Source organism: Balaenoptera musculus, chromosome 1 (genome assembly GCF_009873245.2).
Source record: "Balaenoptera musculus isolate JJ_BM4_2016_0621 chromosome 1, mBalMus1.pri.v3, whole genome shotgun sequence".
NCBI classification, from domain to species: domain Eukaryota; kingdom Metazoa; phylum Chordata; class Mammalia; order Artiodactyla; family Balaenopteridae; genus Balaenoptera; species Balaenoptera musculus.
The window spans coordinates 10,062,293-10,083,465 of record NC_045785.1 but is presented as its reverse complement, the minus strand read 5'-3'; the positions used below and the strand labels follow the sequence as shown (position 1 = coordinate 10,083,465).

Below are 21,173 nucleotides of genomic sequence, written 5' to 3'. Positions count from 1 at the left end.
AGTTCCCCGACAAACTCAGGGCCAGCGTGGAAACGGCTGACTGGCCCCTCGCTTTCCTTCGGGCCACAGCGGGGGCCCTGGCAGCGCCCACTGGTTGACTCCGCCTGCCTCACTGAGATGGGTTAAGCGCCAGTGGAGGAAAGGAGGAAGGAAGACCAGCCACCCTGGAGCTCCCTGGAGCCCTCTGGAGCCCCGCCCAAGCCCGGATCAACAGCCCCTGGCGCGGCCCCCGAGAGCCCGCCGGGAATGCCCTGGCGCAGAGCCAGAGGGACCCAGGTCACGCTCCCTTTTGCAAGGGCTGGCGCGCGGAGAGCGCGCTTTGGCACCAGGCGGGCGCGGGAGTGCGGGGCGCACGACCCTGACACGCCCTCTGAAATCCACTGGGGCTGGGGGCGCTTGGTCACTGAACTCGGTCGCCGAGTGTTCCGCGCCAAGTCCGCGCGACAGGTCTTATTGCCCGGTGTCGGAAATGAGGTGCCCGGGCGGGGCCGCGTTTGGGACGGCCGCTCCGCCACCCCTGCCGCTCCCGCCTCTCTCCCGGGATTTTCCGGCGGGTTAATTTCCTGTTCGGGTAAATCCTTCGCGAGTCCCTCGCCCCTCCCTCCCCGGAGCTCCCCCGCTCCGCCCGAGCCTCCCGGGCTCCCCTGGTCGGTCCGCGCTGCGCCCCATCGCCCCCGCGCGCCCGGGCGCGAGCCCTCCCCGCCCCGGCAGCCCTCCGGCTCCCCGCGCCTGGCCTCCGGGACCCCGCGCGCCGCCCCGCGCCAGGGCTCGGCCCCAGAGCCGCGTCCGCGTCGCCGCCGCTCGCGCGGGTCCCGGCTATGCGCCCCCGCGCCGCGCCCCGCGCCCCCGCCGGCGCCGGCGCCGCGCTGGGGCTCTGCAGCCTCCTGCTGCTGCTCCCGCCAGGACCCGCGTGCCCCGCGGGCTGCGCCTGCAGCGACCCGCACACCGTGGACTGCCGCGACCGCGGGCTGCCCAGCGTGCCCGACCCCTTCCCCCTGGACGTGCGCAAGCTGCTGGTGGCCGGGAACCGCATCCAGCACATCCCCGAGGGCTTCTTCATCTTCTACGGCGACCTGGTCTACCTGGACTTAAGGAACAACTCTCTGCGCTCCCTGGAGGAGGGCACGTTCAGCGGCTCGGCCAAGCTCGCCTTCCTCGACCTCAGCTACAACAACCTGACCCAGCTGGGCGCCGGCGCCTTCCGCTCGGCCGGGAGGCTGGTCAAGCTGAGCCTGGCCAACAACAACCTGGCGGGCGTGCACGAGGCCGCCTTCGAAACCCTGGAGTCGCTGCAGGTGCTGGAGCTCAACGACAACAACCTGCGCAGCCTCAACGTGGCCGCCCTGGCCGCGCTGCCTGCGCTGCGCACGCTGCGCCTGGACGGGAACCCCTGGCTCTGCGACTGCGACTTCGCCCACCTCTTCTCCTGGATCCAGGAGAACGTGTCCAAGCTGCCCAAAGGTGAGCCTGCCGGCCGGACCGGGAGGCGGGAAGGAGTGAGGGAGAGCGCGGGGAGAGGCCGACAAAGCCCGGGAGCCTAGGGCAGCGAGCGGCCTCGCGTTGAGCCTGGAAGGGGAGACCTGGGCGCTCACGGCCACTGCCCTGGATGAGACTTGCTCCCGGTGTAACCCTCCCAGGTTCCCAGTCTGAACTTTTCCTGGGACTCTGCTAGGGAAGGGGAGTGGGGAGGGACACATCTGGAATTCTCTGGAGATTCTGGGCCTTGTTGCCCTGCTTTCCCCCCTGTTTCTCCAACAATGTTCGGGACCTGGATTTCCGAGATCATCTTGTGGGGCTTTGGGTCCTAGTACCGGTGGATGTGGGTTATTTCTGGGCCCCTCCTAAGTGGAAGACACCCTACTCTGTGGGCAGCAGCTCAGCACCCATCTCACTACACTGAACATGGAGAGAGAGCCCGCCAGCTCTAAGAGCTTCTGTAACCTGAGTAGGTCTTGTTTCTCAGCTCCCAGTTTGCTCTTGTCTAAAAGGGGTGAGAATATTCCCGGTGAGGGAAAGCAACAGCCTGCTAAGAGCCAGTGATGCAGTAAAGATTTGCCGTTCAGTAGCTTTTCAGCCCAGATGTGAAATTGCTGAACAAAATCTTGTGGGCTGGGGCACCCTTTGCTTGCCTGGTGCACTTTCCTGGCAGTGACATGGACATACATCCCCACGTGGCAGACAGGAACATAAGGGCACAGCAGGTAAGAGACCCTGTGAAGGCCAGTGGGAAGGAAGCAAAGGCAGAGCTGAGAAGAGGGGACCCCAGCATCCATAAGGATGAGCCCCAGGACGGGAAGCAGGTGAAATGCCCCTACTTTCAGTGGATTCCAGGCTTCCACTGGTGAGCATGTGAGCGTGGGTCCCAGCAGTGACCTTTCAGAGCCAGACCCCACCTCCCACCTTGACCCCGAGGGTTTGTCAGAACAGGAACCAGAGCTGAAAGACCCACAGTATAAAAGGTGACATAGATGTGGATTTATCATGGGTAAATATATATTTTTTCCATTTATTGAGAATTCAAAAATGCTGCCCATCTATGTCCTGAAGTCCTGTGCTCGCTTATTCATTCTGTACTGTCACCAAGCACAAATCCCAGGCATAGGGGCTGTCACTTCTCTGCAGACACGGGCCCCTGAGCTGGCACTTTAAGCCCAGGCTGGCTCTCCCACATGAACAAGTCCTAAAAAGATCTGGCCTGCAAGGTACAGAGTCGCCTAACTTTAAACTTTGCCTTCATTCACTCCCCAGACCCTCCCCACCAGAAGACAGGAAGGTCCAGATGCAGACCTCACTGTTGAACGGGGGTTCCCCTTGGTTCTGATGGCTCCTGCCTTTGCTTCTTGGTAGAGCTGGCATCGTGACCCCCAGTTGTCAGTTGAGGTGCTATGATTGGCTCCCACCAGCACTCACTCGAGGGCTAGGTGTTATGGGTCAGGAGCTGTGGATGTCAGTCTCAGTTCTGCCATGGATGGCTGTGACCTTGACCAGGACAGGTATCCTGTCTGGGCTTCGGTTTCTTCATCTTTAAAGTACTTTGGTTGACCTCTGAGGCCTCTACAGAGCCCTGGATTGGAAGGTATACACTGGAGTCCTGGCTTAACAACTGGGTGACTCTGGGAAAGTTCTTTGAACCTCCTTTTCCTGCTGTGTGAAATTGGGACACAGTAATGCTGACCAATCCATCTGACCAGTGATCGTCAGGATAATGTGGGTAAATGAAAGAGCAAAGAATATAAAATGTTATCCTTCCTACTGTCTGTAATATAGGAAAGCGAAGAGCCACCAGATGAGGATGTGTGGCTGGGGGTAAGGATGGAGAGGTCCAGAGCAAGAAACAGTGTCCAGGCTCTTGGGAAGGGCTGGTCTCATTCAGGGGGAAGAGGCTGGAGCCAGCAGCAGGGCAGCATGGGGGCTTCCGGCATCTCATGGGGTGAAGCACCAAGAGCAGCTCTGACCTCGCTGCCCATGTTCTGTGGCCAGAGCAGTGTCCCGAGCTCTGTGAACCGAAAGTGGGGTGGTTGTGGAGCACCTAGCCCAGGGCTTGATGTGGGAGAGCTGAGTTCCCATGTAGACTCAGATTATGACCCTAGACAAGTCCCTGACCTCTCTGTGCCTCCGTTTCCCTGCCTCTAACTTCAGACTGAAGATCAGAGTCCCACAGCATGTTTGCGGCGAGGGTTGTACGAAGTCAGCTCTGTCAAGGGCGTGGTAACCTTAGCAAGGAGTAGGTGATCGCTAGGTGTCAGTCACTCCCTTCCCTCCTCCTCCTGCATTCGGGCCTCTCATAGTTTCATAGATGCAGCAGGCAAGGGGGCCAAGTGCCCAGACTCTGGCACAGAGCTGCTTGGTTCAAATCCTGCCTCTACTTCTTACTAGTTGGGAGGATGAAAAGGGTATTATCTATAAAGTACGTAGAACAGTGCCTGACACACAGTAAGTACTAATAAGCATTAGTGCTGTTACTATTACCCCGTTTTCTCTAGAAGGCCCAGAGAGGTGATGGGAGTGACTTGCCCAAGGTCACACGGAGAGTTAGAAACAGCTGGGAGTGCACCAGGACCTCCTGGCTCCCCCCCACCCCCACCCCTGGCCATGCTGACCACCCACTTCCCACCAGGGAAAGCCAGGCACCACGGGGCACAAGCTCCAAGGCTTTCTAGGCAGGCACCCAGGGGAGGGAATTCAGAGGAGGGAGCAGAGGGGACCCACCCTCATTGTCTTTCCTTCACCTCCCCTGTCCCTCCTCCCCCAGAGAAGCAAACTGAACAGAGCAAGTGACCTTGACTAGCTCTGACAGCACAAAAAATGTGATCGTTTGCCAGCAAGGCTTCTCGCTGATGGGAGCGCTCAGTCACCCGTCGAGGGCAGCCGGTCCCCTCTGTGCCGGTTCCTCAGGGCTCGATTGGGAAGGGGGGGGACAGAGGCATCTGGGTCTGAGGTCTCAGGGGGAGCCGGCCTGCTGGTGCTGGGTCTGAAGGAACAGAACAAGGGGACGCCTGCCAGAATGCCCACTGGCCAACTTAGCAACAACAAGCGAGCAGACAAACCCCAAACAAGAAAGCAAACAAACAAAACTCCAGGATGCCTAATTCACTCTGAATTTCAGATAAACGAGGCATAATATTTTAGTATAAGTCTGTCCCGTGCCATGTTTGGGATATTCTCACACACAGGATTACTTGTTGTTTTTCTGAAATTCACGTCACTGGCCATCCTGTGTTTTACCCGGTGGCCCTACCTTATGGTGGCGGTTTGTGGTTTACAAGTGCCATCTGTACCTTTACCCACAACTTACCCAACAAGAAGCAAACGAGGTGCAGAGAAATGAAGTGGTTTGCACAAGGTCACATCGTTAGTGACTGACATGAGCTTGCACTCAGGAGTGTCTGACCCCACTCCTAATTCTTTCTGGAGGGTGAGAATAGCCCCAGCCCTGTCCGACCATCCCCGAGTCTCATGGGTGACAGCTGACCTTCCAGCCCCAGATTCTGTACCTGGTCAGGTGGTTCTCCCCGTAGACAGTAGGTCCTGGGCCAAGTGGGACAGTATGCCATCCAGGGAACAGTGATCATCCCTCTTTCAGCAGAAGGGCTCCAGACCTGGAAGCAAGAGACCTGGGAAGTCGCTCAAGTGACCAGCAGGATAGAGAGGGAGAGATGGGGAAGGTGTGGGGAGACAGGGAAGCATCAACACCTTCTCAGCAGACAGTGATCTTTAAAAAGCCCTCCAGTTCCTCGCATTGCCTTCCCTTTACAGCAGCCCAGTGAGGTGGGTAGGGAATGAAAACACACGGGTGATGAGAAACCTGTGTGCTGATCACCTAGGGAGCTTGTTTGACATGCAGATTCCTGGGCCCCCAGACCTACTGAATGTGTGCCTGGGGGGAGTGAGGCCCGGGGATCTGCATTTTAATTCCCCCCACCCCCAGCCCCTGAAAAGGGCTTGCAGTGCACACTCACTGAAGCTTGAAAACCCGCGCTGGAGGGAGAAGTCATTTTGCTGCAGCTGTGGAAATGCTGTGTGACGTTATATGACTTTCCTGTCTCTCTGTGTCTCAGATTTTTCTTTGGTAAACAAAGGAGTATGGGTAGGAGGATTTTAAGGTTCCTTCCAACTCTGAAGTTCTATGGTTTCAAGGGAAGGGAAGACTGTCTGTGTCTTAAGGGTTGGGAAGTTGAGGCCTGGGGAGACCAGATCCCTCCAGAGACCCCTCTGCTGGAATCCAGGTGGCCGTAGTCTCTGTGCGGTAGGGATGGGGCAGAGCACTCAGGCACACCGGGGCTCTGGGCTCACAGGACATCTCATGTGTCCCAGCCTCGAGCCTGGAGCCTCAGGCAGGAAAGGCCACTGGGTGTGAGGAACCGTAGCCGGCAGGCAAGGGGCTGTCTCTGTGCTCAGAGGTGCATGGAGTCAGCAGGCTTCCCCGGGGTCACAGACCACACCGAGCCCTGAGAGTGTATCGTGGGAGAAGCCCGAGCAGGAGCCGGGGCCTGGGGGTGAGGGGTGCCGAACAGTGAGGCACCTTCTGTCACTTCCCTTTGCAGCCGTGGCTTCGTGTGGCCTGCAGGACACAGCCCACAGTCCCGGGGGAGAGATCTGAGCTGCAACTGGGACCTTGACGAGGGAGGCTGTTGGGAGGGAAGGGCTGGGAGAAGCGGGGACTGGGGGAAAATTAAGCACGGCTGCATGTCACGCCTTGAGTCTGCTCACCCTGGCCCCTTGGGTGGGTACAAGCCTCAGAGACAAGGTCCACTGTGGTGCCTGGAGCATCCGGGCATTCTGTGGCTCAGCCCCTGCAGGGTGGACCCTGCAGGCAGCGTCCTGTCGAGGAGGGGGTTCACGGCAAGAGGGGCGCCCACCAGTTATCTCACTAACCCTGCCTGCTTAGCAGGCCAGACTCGCGGCCTTCTGGGGGAGCCTGCCCCCCATCTCCCAGTAACTCCACCTCCCTTTCCTGACGTCAGATGCCGTGAGGGCCTGGTTTGGTCAGATGAGTGGGGACTTGTCATACTGACAAAAGAAACAGTAATTCAGCCAAAGGGACACAAGCTGATGCTTGCCTGGAGGTCACACAGGTCCTTTTCTCCCAGGTGACTCCAAGGTGACTCGTTTTCTTTGAAAATAAAAGCATTTTATTTTTCTGATGATAAAATAACAGGTCCTTTGTAGACTTGGGAAATGTAGATAAATATCATGAAGAGAATAAAAACCACCCAGAATCCCACTGCTACGAAAGTTTTACTGTGTTTAGTTCTGGTTGTATTCTTATGCACATATATATATTTTAAACAAATTGATATTATACTATATACCTTATTACTGACTCTTTTCCTCTTACTGAGTTGTGAGAGTTACCTGTCATTATAGCTCTTTGAAAATTTAACTTTTTATGGTCATGTAAGAGGTCATGTTATATGACTAGTCATTGAACCTATTGTTGGAAATGTGCATTGTTGTTTTTTCTTTTTTGTATATACACGGTGCTGAACTGAACATCCTCATTCATGTAAATTTGTGGACATCTCCGGTTATTTCTTTGGGGTGGATTCTTTGAGGTGGAATCACCAGGTCAGAGTCTATGGTTATGTTAAACCTCTGGATGCATTTTTGCCTAATTGCACCCCAGACAGCAGGCTCTGTTGGCAAATAGAAAGTACCTGTCTCACCGTGCCTTTCCCAGGTTTATGTATTATTATTTTTAAACATGCTTTCCAATTTAGTAGACAGAACAATGACATCCCCTTATTGCTATAGTTTGCATGATTTGCTTGCCAGCAGAGTGGACCTCTCCCTTGTGTTTATACACTTAAGAGAACCACCTTCCTGGCAGAGGTTGATTGAAGTCTCCCTGGCTCTTGCAAGTGGCCTCCTCCAGCGGTTGACAGGCCTGTACATGTCCTGGTGCCATAGGCTTATGTGTTTTTAACTTGTGTCTTAATTAGAGTTGAGTCCCCGGTGTCACCTTTCTCACCATCCCCAGTGTCCCAGCCGGGTGTCAGCTTTTACACACACCACGATCTGGAGTCCGGGGGAGAGTCAACTGCAAACATGGCCTGAGACAACCCTGCCCTGTCTCTCTTCTCCCTGGAGAGCCCCACCTGGTCCTGCTACTCTGTCCCAAACGTTGGATCTTTCTGGAAATGTCACCATCCTGCTGCTCTATCAATTAACTCAAAGGGCGACCTCATTGCCGGGCTAGTGGACAGAGGACCTGCCTTCCTGCCCAGCTAGGACAGCCCCGGGAGAGCACAGGCAGCTGGGGATTTGCTCTGGAGAGGCCAGTGTCACTGTTACCGGAAGCTGACAAGCTGCCATCTGACTCCGATACCCAAAGGCTCAGGCCTTTCAGCCAAGTGGCCGTCCAGTGCCCGCTGTCCCAGAATCCTGTGGTCTCCGAGGTAGCTGGGAATGAGGTGCTTGGCAGGCCTTGTCACCTTCAGGCTGGCAGTGTGATGATGGCCCAGAAGGACCTCCTCGTGGGTGGGTTGTCGCGAGGACCGGAATTGGGTGTGTTCACGGTTACGTGAGCCAAATCGTATCCTGAACTTGGTCACTGTAGGATAACAGCAGAGTGTGTCAGTCCAGTCCTGGGAGTGTCCTGGGCTCCTGCCCTCAGGTCTTTGCCCAGACGGTGCCAGCCAGGTCCCCGATTCTTCCCTCCCGCCCTTCCCCACCTCTACTTCTCTACCTTTCTGGTTTTTATTTAGCCTTCCAGCCTCCAACCCTCTGGGCCTCGAGGCTGGGTTGGGAGTCTGGCCTGTGTGACCTCACTGGATGCTGTGTTTTCTCTACGGCCACTACTTGAACTTGCCAGTTCACAGGTCTGGCCTGTTTGGAGGACACAGACTGTGTCTCTCTCTCCTTGAACCCCCAGCAGCTGGTGCAGTGTATGGCATGCTTGGAAACCTTCTGGCGGCTTCCGCTGCACTTAGAACAAGCCGGCTCCCTCCTATGTCCCACGAGGCTCCATCCCCACACCAGCCACGCTGGCCTTCCCCTGTCCCGTGAACACGCCCGGTGCCAGGCACCAACCAGGACCTCCTAACTTACGGCTCCCTCTCCTGCTAAGACGTTTCCCAGCCCAAATGGCTGCGTCTTCCTCATCATCACGTCCCCAGGAGATGTCCCCTCCTCAGAGAGGCCTTCCCTGACCACCCCGCCCAAGCAGTCCCGTCCCCACCCTCTCATCGCTGTCATATCTGCTTGTTGTGTCTGTGGCGTCTCGCTCACTGAGTCCACATTATCTCGTTCACAAGTCTTGTCCCTCTAGAAACATGAGCTCAATATCAGCACGCTCCCTGCCGTGTCCCTAGCGCCTGGGGCCATGCCCAGTGTAGAAGGGGCTCCGTGGGGCAGTAGGCATGTGTGAATGAGTGGACGAATGCACACTCCCGAGGGCTGTGTCACAAGGGCCATCGGGGGGACAGGCCAACATCGCTGGCCTTGGCTTTTGTCCCCACCAAATACCCCGTCTCCGACTTTGGTCAGCCAAGGACATCCAGATCAGCTTTCAGCAAAGACAGAGGCCCAGAACGGGGGTTCTCTGAGCTCCTTGCACAGATCTGTGTGATCCTGGTCAGATCCCGAGCCTCGGGCTCTCCACTGTGACGGCGGGGGGGAGCCAGCTGCGCCTGCCCCGTCTGTTGGAGCAGTGCTGGCGAGACGGCGGGGCGGCCATTCGTTCTGGGGGTCTGTTAGCCTCTGCTCTGCGAGGCGCAGTGAGAATGGCTGGTGGGGGGAATTCAGGACACTGAAGCCGCCGATCTCAGTTTACCCCGATGAATCGGAAACCAGCTGCCTCTGACATAAGCAAACAGAAGGGTGTCTTGTAAGCATGTGGGTGTCACCAGGAACCCAAGTCCTGAACGGTCAGGCCTCAGGGAGCTCGTAGCTGAGACCCGAGAGGCTGCAGGGAACACAGCGCCTCCTTTTTTCACCCTCTGCTTCTCACACTTCTTTTACCCCCCTTCATATACTGATGGGCTTTCTGTATTTTTCCATCTATGTGGCCAAAAATACGCTGCTCCATTCACGAGACCAGCTGAGGCTGGGGGAGACTGTGCTGTCTTGGTCCCAATTTCCAGGTCCCTGGAGGAGGCTCTGGGGGGCGGAGCTTAGGGATGGGGGCTGGGCAGGCCATGCACTGGACATCCAGCCAGGCAGCCGTGACCGTGGCCGAGCTTCCAGTGAACTGTCTGACGGCAGATAAATCCCCCGACGTTCCTGGGCCCTGGTGTTCCCTCTGTCAAATGCAGGTGTTAGCATCTGCCCTTTGACCTCGAGCGATATCATGGGAAGGTGCTCAGAGTGCCTCCTCCAGCACTGCACGTAGAAGCTGTTCTTCTCTTCGGTATCCAATTCCTAGAAATGTGCATGCAGGTTTACAAATCCCACCGGATTTAAGCCTTTCCTGTCAAATCCCAGATGTCTACAACCCGCGTAGACGGGCATTATCTGTGTGTTCACAGCCCATCCTCCCAGTGGCTCTCAGCCTGTCCCCTCTGCCTCAGAGGCTGCCCGTCAAGGAGCCCCCGGGTGCCTCATCTCTTCCATCCTCTGGGCTGGTCATGGGATAAATGCCAAGTGCAGGAGTCAGGACCCTGAGGGAGCTGCGGGTCACTCGGGACCCAGAGAGCTAGGAATCTGGGTCCCTGTCCCCACTTCCTTGTTAGCCAGCAGTCGACCTGTGTCATGTCCTGTTTCTCAGTTGCTCTAGATCATGAGTGGTGACCCCAGATGCCCCTGGGGGCTGTAGGTGGGAGTCATCAGAGAGGGTGGGGCAGGAGGAGAACCACATGCACATGAGAAGCAACTTAGGGCACCGCGCTGGCCGGATTCCCCGGAACACGGGGAATTCCTCTCCCCAGCCACCCGCCCTAGACCCTGGGGCTAGATGACCCCGAAGGCCTCTTCTAGCTCTGACTTTGGCTTGCTCTGTGCCCTACCCAGCCAGCCTCCTCCAGGTCGTGGGATGAGAGGGTCTGGAAGCCGCTCGCCCCCAGCTCCCAGCACAGGTTTCCTAGGTGGGTTCCCTTGGCATATAGGCCCCATCATCCCAGTAGCTCTCTTTCAAATCAGTAGGTGCAAAAGTATGTTCCTCTCTTCTCCCTCTTCATGTGAAGAAAAGGCCCTCCCCTCACATTATTAGAAAGAATGGCATTTCTTTTGCATGAGACACCAACGAGGTGATGTCTCTTTTTAAACATAACCAACATAAATGATCATCTGCATCAGAGATGAAGATGTCACATGGTCCCGTTGAGGGGCTGAGAGCTTAAAGCTGACAGTCGGGACACCCTGGACCTGCTGCTACCTCCTTGACCTGGGCAGGTCACCTGACTTGTCTGGGCTGTGGTTCCCTCATCTGTTACCCCGAGGTTTATTTGGAAGATCAGGGAAATACTGATGTAAAAGAGCTTTAGGAGAAAATGGGGGCATGCAGAATAACTGTCTTGAAGGATGAAGTTTTATACTCACAGATCTCTAGAAATAGGAAGAGTGGAAGCCGTGCAGGGCCACACGGGGAAGCACTAGGGATGGTCAGGAGACAGAAGGAATGAAAGGAAAAACAGGTGAGAGTCTTTATTGTGGTTTTTGCAGGAAGGAGTGGGCAAGGCAGGGTAAGCAGAGGAGGCAGGTTAAGGGTTGGCTAGTTTGAATAATTTCAGGAGGCTCTGGCTAAAAGGGTGATCCTTAGCTGTCTAGTACCTGGCCCTGTGGTGATTTAGGGCAGGGAGATAGTGTCTCGGACTGCAAGAACCTGATAAAAGGAGGTGGGTGGGGTATGGACTCGGGTTGGTAGCTTTGCATATCAAGGGTGTGCTCACTGGTGAGGGTTTACTGTCTCTAGGAACTGGCCAACCCCGGGAGGGACAGTCCATCCCTGGTGGCAAGGCCCCAAGATGCCAAAGCTAAATAAAATATAGAATGTAAAAATCATGATTAATACAAGGGTCATTGCAGATATAATTGAGCAGGATGAGGTCATTAGGGTGGGCCCTAATCCAGTATGACTGGTGTCCTTATAAAAAAGGGGAGGTTTGAACACAGATGGACACAGAAAAAAACACCAGATGAAGGTGAAGGTTGAGCTCAGTGATGCATCTACAAGCCAAGGAACGCCAAAAATTGCCAACAAACCACCAGATGCTAGGAGAGAGGAAGCAGTCTCTCTCTCACAGCGCTCAGAAGGAACCAGCCCTGCCCACACCTTGATCTCAGACCTCTAGACTTCAGAACCATGAGACAATACATTTCTGTTGTAAAGCCCCCAGTCTGTGGTGTTGTGTTACGGCAGCCCTGGGAAGATACTGCAGGAGATAATGATAACCACCCTCTTTGCCAGAGGCAGGGGGATGGATTTGGTAGCCTGCAAAATGGCATCCAGCCCTTGGATTTTATGATGTCAAGAACCAATTGCTTCACTTCCTTTGCACGTGGGAAAATAAGGTACTAAAGGAACAAATCGGGCTCTTGTTCATGTGGTTGAGGGTTGTCCCTGCTTCCTGCCCTGAGCAGGCTGTTCCCATTGGCTCCATTTATTGCGTGTCTACTATGTGCCAGGCCCTGAGCTAAGCGCTCCAGGGCAGCTCCACCCGGTAGAAATAGAATTCAAAGCACGTCTAGAATCTTAAATTTGCTAGTAGCCACATTTAAATAAATCAAACGAGTAGGTGAAATGAATTTCAGTATTTTATTTAATCCAGCATATCCAAAATGTTATTCTTTCAACTTATCAATAGAAAACTCATCCATGAGATATTTTTCCATTCTTTGTTTCATACAAAGTCTTCAAAATCTGGGTGTGTTTTATACTTACAGCACATCTAAGTCCAGACTGGCCGTGATCAAGTTCTCAACATGTGGCTGGTGGCTACTGTAGTGGACGGTGTAGCTCTAAGTCTATGAGTGTCTTTCCAAAGAGGTCAGTGCCAGGTGCATCCCATTTTACAGGTGAGAACTCCAAGGCACAGACAGGTTAATGTAAGTTGGCCAAGGTCACCAGCCAAGAAGTAATAGAGGGAGGGATGAGCCAGGGTCTTTGTCACCAACCATTGCATGGCTTCTTAAATATCATGTCAGAACCAGGTCCTTTATCCGCAAGCCCACCCTCTCAGATCCACAGCTCCTGCTTTAGGTGCAGAACCAAACTTAGTGAGTCTTGCCAACTCAGAACCTTGACTTGGAGGAAATCAAAGGTGACTTGAACATATTAGTGGAAACCAGAGTAGACTAAACACCTGTTGAAAGCAAGTTCAACTCCTACTTTCTGCTCTTCTGAGAGCTTTTTCTGGAACAATGACCCCTCCCTGCTTGCCAGACAGATATCAAGTCATGTCCTTCCTCTGCTCAGAACTCTTCAGTAACTCCCATGTCACTGAGATTAGAAGCCAAGGTTCTTCCAGGGGCTTATAAGCAGCCCCCCACCCCCATGATCTGAACTCTTCCTTTCTTTCTGGCCTAATTTCCTACTACTCCCCTTTCATTCACTCTGATCCAGGCACCCAGACCCCTTATTGTTCCCCAAACACACCAGGCATATTTCAACCTCAGGGCCTTTGCACTTGCTGCTCCCTCCACCTGGAGCACCCTTTCCTGATGTCCACATGACTTTCTCCTTCATTCCTTTTAGCCGCTTGCTCAAATACCATTTTCTCACCAAGCCTTTCCTCCCAGCCCCACTGAATCCTGCGACCCACTGCTTCCAGCTCTCCTTCCCTCCCCACTTTGCTTCTCTTTCTCCATAACGCCTGTCACCATCTGCTGCATAATACATATTACTGATTTACTCATGGTCTGTCTGGTTCCCCTCACTAAATTGTAGTCACAAATGATTTTTTCACTGTTTTTACCCCAGAGCTGGCCTATATTAGGTGCTCGATATGTATTTGTTGACTGAATGAATGACTCAGTGATGGGTGCTAACACAAGGTAAAGGGGAGAAGAGCAGAGAGGAGGTGACCTCCAGAACCATCCGCCTCGCTTAGAGAAAACAGTTTGGTAAACTAATTCTCAGCGTTAGTGTTAGTGACTTGAGGGTTAACCAGGAATAAATACAGTAAAGGCAGAAGGAAGGGACCTCTGCTCACTATGGAGGCACAGTCTGTGTAGAATTTCAGATGCGGGGAGGCCTGGAGGGAAGGTCGGAGACCCCAGGCCTCATCAAATTGCAGCTTGTAAGCAGTTACCTGGGCTTCCTGTCTGTTGGAAACTGCCAGAGACTCTTTGTATTTGGAGAATAAGACCATACTGTCATAGGAAAATGGATGTTTAACTAAGGACAGACGTGGAAGGACATAGGCCCTGTCTCCTGATGTCTGAAGAGCTGTCACTGAATGTGAGAAACTTGTTTTGGCCTCCGAAGATGGACCCACGGTTGCGAACTACAAGGAGACAGATTTTGACACTCTATAAGGAGGAACGGCCAGCTGGTGGGCTCTGCAAATGGCCCCGAATTATTCTGATCTCTGTTTCCATCCTCACATCTCCTCTCTGACTCTGACCTTCCTCCCTCTTATAAGGACCCTTGTGACTATATTGGACCCACCTGTACAATCCATACCCTGAACTTAATCATATCTTCAAAGGTAACATTTTCTCAGATTCCAGGGATTAGGACGTGGTCATTTGGGGGGTATTTTTCTCTCACCACGGGGAAGTAACTTCACTTCCCCAGGCCGGTTTCTCCACCTGTGAAAGGAGAGGGTCAGATAACGGTGCATCCTCTCCACCTGCACAGGTTGTTTCTAACGACCACGCCCCCAAACGCCGCACCCTGAAGTCACTTCCCAACAGCCCACAACTCTGGCCCCAGTGACAGCAGTTGCCACAGTGCCAGGACCTGCTGAAAATTGCAGGGTGAAGGTGTCTGCCACCGGGATCCTGGGGCTCCCCCTGGTCCCTGCTGCCAGAGGAAGCATAAATCTAAAAAAAAAAAAAAAACCAGCCTGGTTCCTGACTTCCCAGAAAAATCAGAATTTCTGTGTTGGTAAATTGTTTCGGAGCCATCCGGGTCATAGAGAGAGCTTTATGGGTTGAGAGGGAAGTGCCAGCGCTCGTGGGAAGACGTCCTGGAGTGGTTGTCACAGTAGCACAGATGGGGCAGCCATCAGGTCACTCCGGAGAGAGGCAGGCAAGTGAAGTCCAACCAACGACCCATATGTGAGTGAGCCTGGTCAAGACTGAGGACACCGTGGTGTCGTGGAGAGAGGATGGGCTGTGGTGACAGCCAGGCCTGCCCTTAAATCCAGACCCTCACAGACGAGTTGTGTGACTTCAGGTAAGTCACACAGCTTCTTAGAGCCCCAGTCTCTGCATCTAAAACCTACCCCACATTTGCACCCATGTTCGTAGCAGCATTATTCACAATAGCCAAAAGGTGAGAGCAACACAAGTGTCCATCGATGGATGAATGATAAACAAAATGTGGTCCATCCATACAACAGAATATTATTCGGCCTTAAAAGGAAGGAAATTCTGACACACGCTACAACATGGATGAACCTGAGAACATGATGGTAAGTGAAAGGGGCCAGTCATAAAAGGACAAATACTGTATGATCCCACTTATCTGAGGCGCCTTGGAAGAGGCAAATTCATAGACACAGAACTGTGGTTGCCAGGGTCTGGGAGGAGGGAATAATGGAGGATTAGTGTTTAATGGGAACAGGGATTTAGTTTTGCAGAATGAAAAGAGTTCTAGAGATGGTGGTGATAGTTGCACAACAGTGTGAATGTACTTTATGCCACAGAACTGCACACTTAAAAATGGTTAAGATGGCAAATTTTACGTTATGTATATTTTACCACAAAATTTAAATTAGAAAAATGGGACTACAAAAAAACTACTCCAAAGCAGGCATCCCAGCCTCGGCACTATTGGCATTATGGGCTGGCTAATTCTTTGCCTTGGGGGTCACCCTGGCACTGTTGGGTGTTTAGTAACATCCCTTCTTCTACCCACTAGATGCCAATAGCACCCCACCTAGTGTGAGAACCAAAAATATCACCAGACATCGTCAAATGCCCACTGAGGGGCAAAATCACCCCCAGATGAGAACCACTTTTCAAAAGGGCTGTTGAGAAAGAGGAGTAAATGACACGGTAATGGTGAAGTACTTATCGTAGTTCCCGGCAAATGATGAGTTTCAATAAATATTACTTCCCCATAGAACGTCATCTCCACAGTGAAATCTGAGGGGCCCGCTTAACACACACACCCCTCCTCACCCCCAGGACGGCTTCTTGCAGCTGGCCAGTGAGCCCACTGACAGAGATTAACTTGGGACACTGGGTGCTCAGAGGGGCGGGTCTAAGGAGGGAGGCCCAGTGGGTGTCTCTGAGCAGCATGGAGCGTCAATCACCATGAGTAGTGGGAGGTACCAGACTCACGGGGCCACTCTTAGACTTCCTCAGGCTGGCCTTGCCGGAAGGTTCTAACCAGTTCATCAGTTACAATAACTAGACACAGGTTGGTGTCCTCAGCCCAGGGCCCAACTTGTAACAGATGTCTGTAATGGATGATGGAGGTGGCAGCGCTGGTGGTGATGGTGGTAGAAATAGTGGAGGTGGGCGTCAGGGTGGAGACGGCGGACGTGGTGAGGTGGGCGTCAGGGTAGAGACGGTGGACGTGCGGAGGTGGACGTCAGGGTGGAGGTGGAGGACATGGGGGAGTGGGCATCATTTTGGAAATGGTGGACTTGGCCGAGGTGGACATCACGGCAGAGATGGTGGATGTAGCAATGGTGGTGATGGTCAAGATGATGGCAGTGGTGGTGACAGTGGAAATGCTTGCAAGCTTCCCAGAGAATAAAAATGTAAGCTGTCAGGATCATCTCTGCTCATTTCTTACCGGGGGAGGACAGTCTGGGAAAACCGCATTGTGAGTCAGTCAGTTTTCCATGCTTGTGTGTGTGACTAATGTCAGTGTCCTGAGGTTCGGGGTGGGAGTCAGGCTGGAGTGGAGGACAGCAGACACAGGTCCAACCCTGGTGCAGGGTCCACTCTTCCGTGCTGCCCCTTCTACAGGACATGCTCTGCGGAGCCAGGACCAAGCAGGTGCCCTTGACCCAATGCTGCAGATGCGTCTTCCTCTAGTAGAAATCAGCTGATTACTTAATCAGGTGAAGTGTCTGCCGGCTGATACAGTGAGGAGAACTGGGAATTTTCCCCTATGTGGTGATACTTAATGAAAGTGGTGGTAGGGAGCAAAGGTCAGCACTATAAAAAATGTGAGCTGGTGTTCCCCGGCTTCCTGCTCCCCAGAAACATGAGCAAGCCCTGCCTGCCATCTGCGATGCCCCCTTGTGCAGTCTTCCTGTGTAACACGAAGTGGCTGCAGCAGGGGCCACAGCACATGCAACTCCAGGTGCTTGTAGTCAACTAAGAACCTGATGCCTCAAAAGAGTACTAAACGGGAAGTCAGGAGACCTGGGTTCTGTCCAGACTCCATGTGACCTTAGACAAGTTGCCTAACTTCTCTGGCCTCTCATCTGTAAAGTAAAGGAGGGAGGTTGGGGAGGGGTATTAGCTGTCCAAGGCACCTTCAAGTCTAACTTTGTATGATGCTGTGAAATCAGGAGGCTGAAAGTCTGGCTGTGCATGTGAAAGAACCAAAGCTGCTGCTTTTTCCTGGTCCTTTGGGTTTGGGTTCCGGAAAGCTGGCAGGGAGGGCCTGGCTGGGTGTTTCACCAGCCCAGGCTGAGCCCTCTTACTCCAATGAGCAGAAGAGGAGGGTGGAAGAGGCAGTGGAGAACTCCGGGCAAGCGCAATGGGACCGGGCTTCCCTGGTGGCGCAGTGGTTGAGAATCTGCCTGCCAGTGCAGGGGACACGGGTTCGAGCCCTGGTCTGGGAAGATCCCACGTGCCGCGGAGCAACTGGGCCCGTGAGCCACAACTACTGAGCCTGCGCGTCTGGAGCCTGTGCTCCGCAACAAGAGAGGCCGCGACAGCGAGAGGCCCGCGCACCGCGATGAAGAGTGGCCCCCGCTCGCCGCAACTAGAGAAAGCCCTCGCACAGAAACGAAGACCCAACACAGCCAAAAATAAATAAAAAAAAAAAAGAGCAATGGGACCGCCAACAGCGGTCCTGGACAGTGTCCTTCCTCCGCGTGTGGGACAGGGAAGCCCCTTCCCTGGGAGTTGTAGCTCCAACAGTGAGCTGGGTGGAGGGGTCAGCCTGACTCTCCCCAGTGCCTCTTGTCATCAGGGCCTTCTCATGCCTTGGTAAGACTTGCGAAGCTCTTAGCACAGGTCTTGGACGGGCACTTTACAGAAAAACAACTCCAAGTGGGTGGTGAGCACACCATACAATGGTCAGCTCTCCTGGTAATCAGAGAGATGCAAACTCAATCACCAGTGTGCACTTTTATGGCTTATCAGGTTGGCAAAGATGAAAAAGTGACAAAATCCATTGTTGGCGTGAGTTCAGGGACTCTCACACAACCTCCAACTTGGCAGAATGTGTCTTGGGGAAATAGTTTAAAGTGTGTACGTGGTACTCATAGCAGCTTTGCTTCTAGTAAGCAAAAAAACTGGAAACATTCTGTGATTGGGCAAGTAAATCATGGCTCATCTGCACAATAAAATACCCTGTAGTCATTACAAACGATGTTTGATGATTATATTGGTGGAATGAAAGATGTTCCCAGAATGGTTATCCACCAGAGTGGCGGAGTGTATTTCTACTCTGGGGATTTATGTACATGCACACACAGAAGGAAAAATCTAGCAAGGTGTAAGCCAGTGTGTTAAACATGTATTTATGAGTTCTTTTATCCCTCTTCTTTTTGTTTACTTCTATTGTTTCAGTGTATACAGAGGCTTTGCATAATAAGTGGAATTAGGAAAGCAAAAAAATATTTTTAATGACAGAAAGCGCTTAGGAGAGCCTGTCATTAGGCAGTTCCCGAGAGGCCAGATCAGGGGAAAGGCCCCAAGAGAGCCTCTGGCTGCAGGCCTGTTTGTTGGCACGGGCGAGAGATTAATCTTAGTCTGCCTTCTGCTGTGTCACCATCTATTTCGGGAGAGTGGCAGCAATTCACCCTCTCTGGCTCAGGTGTCAGCTGCTGGGGAGAAGTCATCAGTCAAGGGGAGAGGACCAGGAAGGGCGGCAGTAGGCAGGGAACCAAGCCACCCCGCACGAGGAATGGCCCACCTCTTCGGAGTGTGCCCGGTGGAGAAGAAAGAGGTAGTTCTGAAGCAAAGGAGCGGCGAACCACGTTCTGCCTGGACCCAAACGAGCCAGAGCCCACTTGGTTTTAGTGGAAGGTCAATCTGTGTTGGAGGAAGACCCCTAACAAGACAGAAGGTAGTGTGTGAATAAAAAAAAAAAAAAAAATCAATTACTTTTAAAAACCCGTGAAAAAAAAAAAAAAAAAAAGAACTGACCTGGGCATCACAGGGAATTTTCCTTGCAGAACATGAGAGCAGTTCACCCATGGATTGATTGAGCTCTAAGGGTACCTCTTTGGCATGAAACTGGGGACATGACTGCAGCCCAAAAATGATGGAAATGAGGAAATCCAAAGCCTAGGATTCAGCCCTGGTCAGCTCATTTAAAACCTGGTATCTACAAAAGCAGATCCTACATTTTAATCCTCATCAAGCTAGATTCAGGATTAAGCTGGATACCACAAAAGAACCACTAAAACAGATGGAAGCTGCAATGCCCAGCAGAGGGAGTGATGCCTTGGTGCAAACAGCGGGTCGCCAGGGGTCTCCTTGCGGTTGTTGACCCTTTCTGCTAGAGGCAACTTGGACACCATACGGGGACTTTCAGAAATCCCTGAGGTGATTTTGCTGGAGGAATGGAGTCTGCATGAGGCCGCCTGTGCTATGTGTTGCAAGCCAATAAAACACAATTTTCATACATTTTTTTACTAAACCAAAACCAGTTGAAACATTTGAAGGTAAATGGCTGCAGCGGGTAGATTGCAAGCTTAAGTGCTGTGTTTTATGTATCATGTAATTCCCGTGTGCTTATTCACTCATCAATAGTCACAGCAGCTGCACCTGAGCTAGTAGCACACGGATCAGCCTGGAATGAGGTTTTCTGTCTTGCGGGGTATGAACACAGGAATACCTAAGTCAAAATGATTGTTTTTATTGCACCCAGAAATCCAACTCTTGACAATTGGTTCCTTGCTTTAATGCGTAAACAATTTCAAAATCTTCACAGGTTTAAACACAAACAACCAGCCAGGGCCCGCAAAGAAGAGTCTTTTTTTTTTTTGTCTAAGTGATGACTCATTCTGTCTTCTGGGACTAATTGAGCACAAATTTCACAAACCAGAGCACACTTGTGCTTTTAATTCTGGCCTGGAGAAGGACAATGATTTGCAAACCACTTTCCCTTTCAAAGCAGTGAGAACTTCAATCAAGAGGACATTTTGGAGTCACTATTATTTCAAGTCTTCTCCCATCCCCACCAAAACTGGGTCATTAAAACTCAGATAAAAATTACAGAAGTGTTTGAAAATACCGATCGACCACGTTGCTATTGACATATATACACAAGCTAATATCTGCTGCTATAATGTGCAAGACCCCTCTTTTTTCTTTCCTTCTCCCCTCCCTTCCTTTGCTTTTTTTCTGCCTTCATCTCCCTGTGCCCCAGCAATGCACCTCCCTTAAATCTTAAACCCCCTCCCGTCCATAACCAAAAGCACGTGATCCATTGCTAAGTCCAGAGCAAAACTATCACCCAGATTATCTATCCACTGAAATAGGTGGAATTCCAACAGGTGTGGGGGGCTGGGGGAGCAGGTGACACTCCACCTTCTGTTTCTGGAGGATTGCTTCCCCTGGGCCCTCTGGATCGGAGTTACAGAGGATAGCCTGAGACTTTATGCAGCAGGAAGTTCTGTCCTTGCTAGAAACAGCATGAACATCTGTCGGTCAAAAATCTTTGAGGAACAGTTGACATTTTGGATCCTCCAGCAGTAGGTATACTGCAAGAATTACTTAAATCCATCAAATTGCTTAAACACACCTATCAAATGCTGGGTAAATGTGATGACAAACAAGATATAGAGGTCCCTGCCCTGAAGACATGTGTGGCTCAATCATGGCAAAAAGTTCAAGATACAAGATCTAGCAATTTACCTTCATTTACTCATGTCCCAGATGCCCAAACGATAGTAAATGTAGCTTAAAATGTCAGAATGTGAGGTGAACATTAAAGGGAGCATATCTATGCGTCCCATTCCTTTTATCTAGATTCAGTTACATCATGTACTTTTGGGCTTAAAGTTCTCTCAGTGCGGAACTTTGAGTTTTTATTCCCTAAAATTAGACCCTTAGTCTTTCAAAGACAAAGGAGACTGATGGTGAGGGGCTGGAGGGCAGAGCACTTGTTTGTTGGCGACACCCCATCCTTGTTTGCTGGCTTCCAGGACCTGTGGTCAAAGATAACCCACCACCTCCAGCTTTCCATTCACATACTCCAGCCACATCATGGGAAAGAGCGTCTTCCAGTGTTCAGGTATCTATTTTTCTGCAAGCTCCTCACCTCACCATGTAGGATCTTGCCAGAAGGAACAAGCGTTTCTAGACTTTTCTTCCATATGGGTTTCAAAATTGTAGACTCTCATCAGGAAGGAAGGATGGGTTCCAAGCCATCCTTGAATCTGATAGAGCCTATAGATCTACTAAAAGGCTCCCTGAGCCCCTAC

At 52.3% G+C, this 21,173-nt stretch overlaps 1 protein-coding gene across 1 annotated transcript in view; it reads left to right on the top strand.

Annotated features, from left to right (window-relative positions):
- Positions 1 to 246: 246 nt before the first annotated feature.
- The window catches only part of LRRC38 (leucine rich repeat containing 38), a 36,552-nt gene continuing 15,625 nt past the window's right edge, over positions 247 to 21,173 (top strand). The window contains 3 exon segments of the mRNA XM_036825972.1: positions 247 to 550; positions 612 to 697; positions 699 to 1,461. Of these exon segments, the coding sequence (XP_036681867.1) occupies positions 247 to 550; positions 612 to 697; positions 699 to 1,461 (1,153 nt within the window).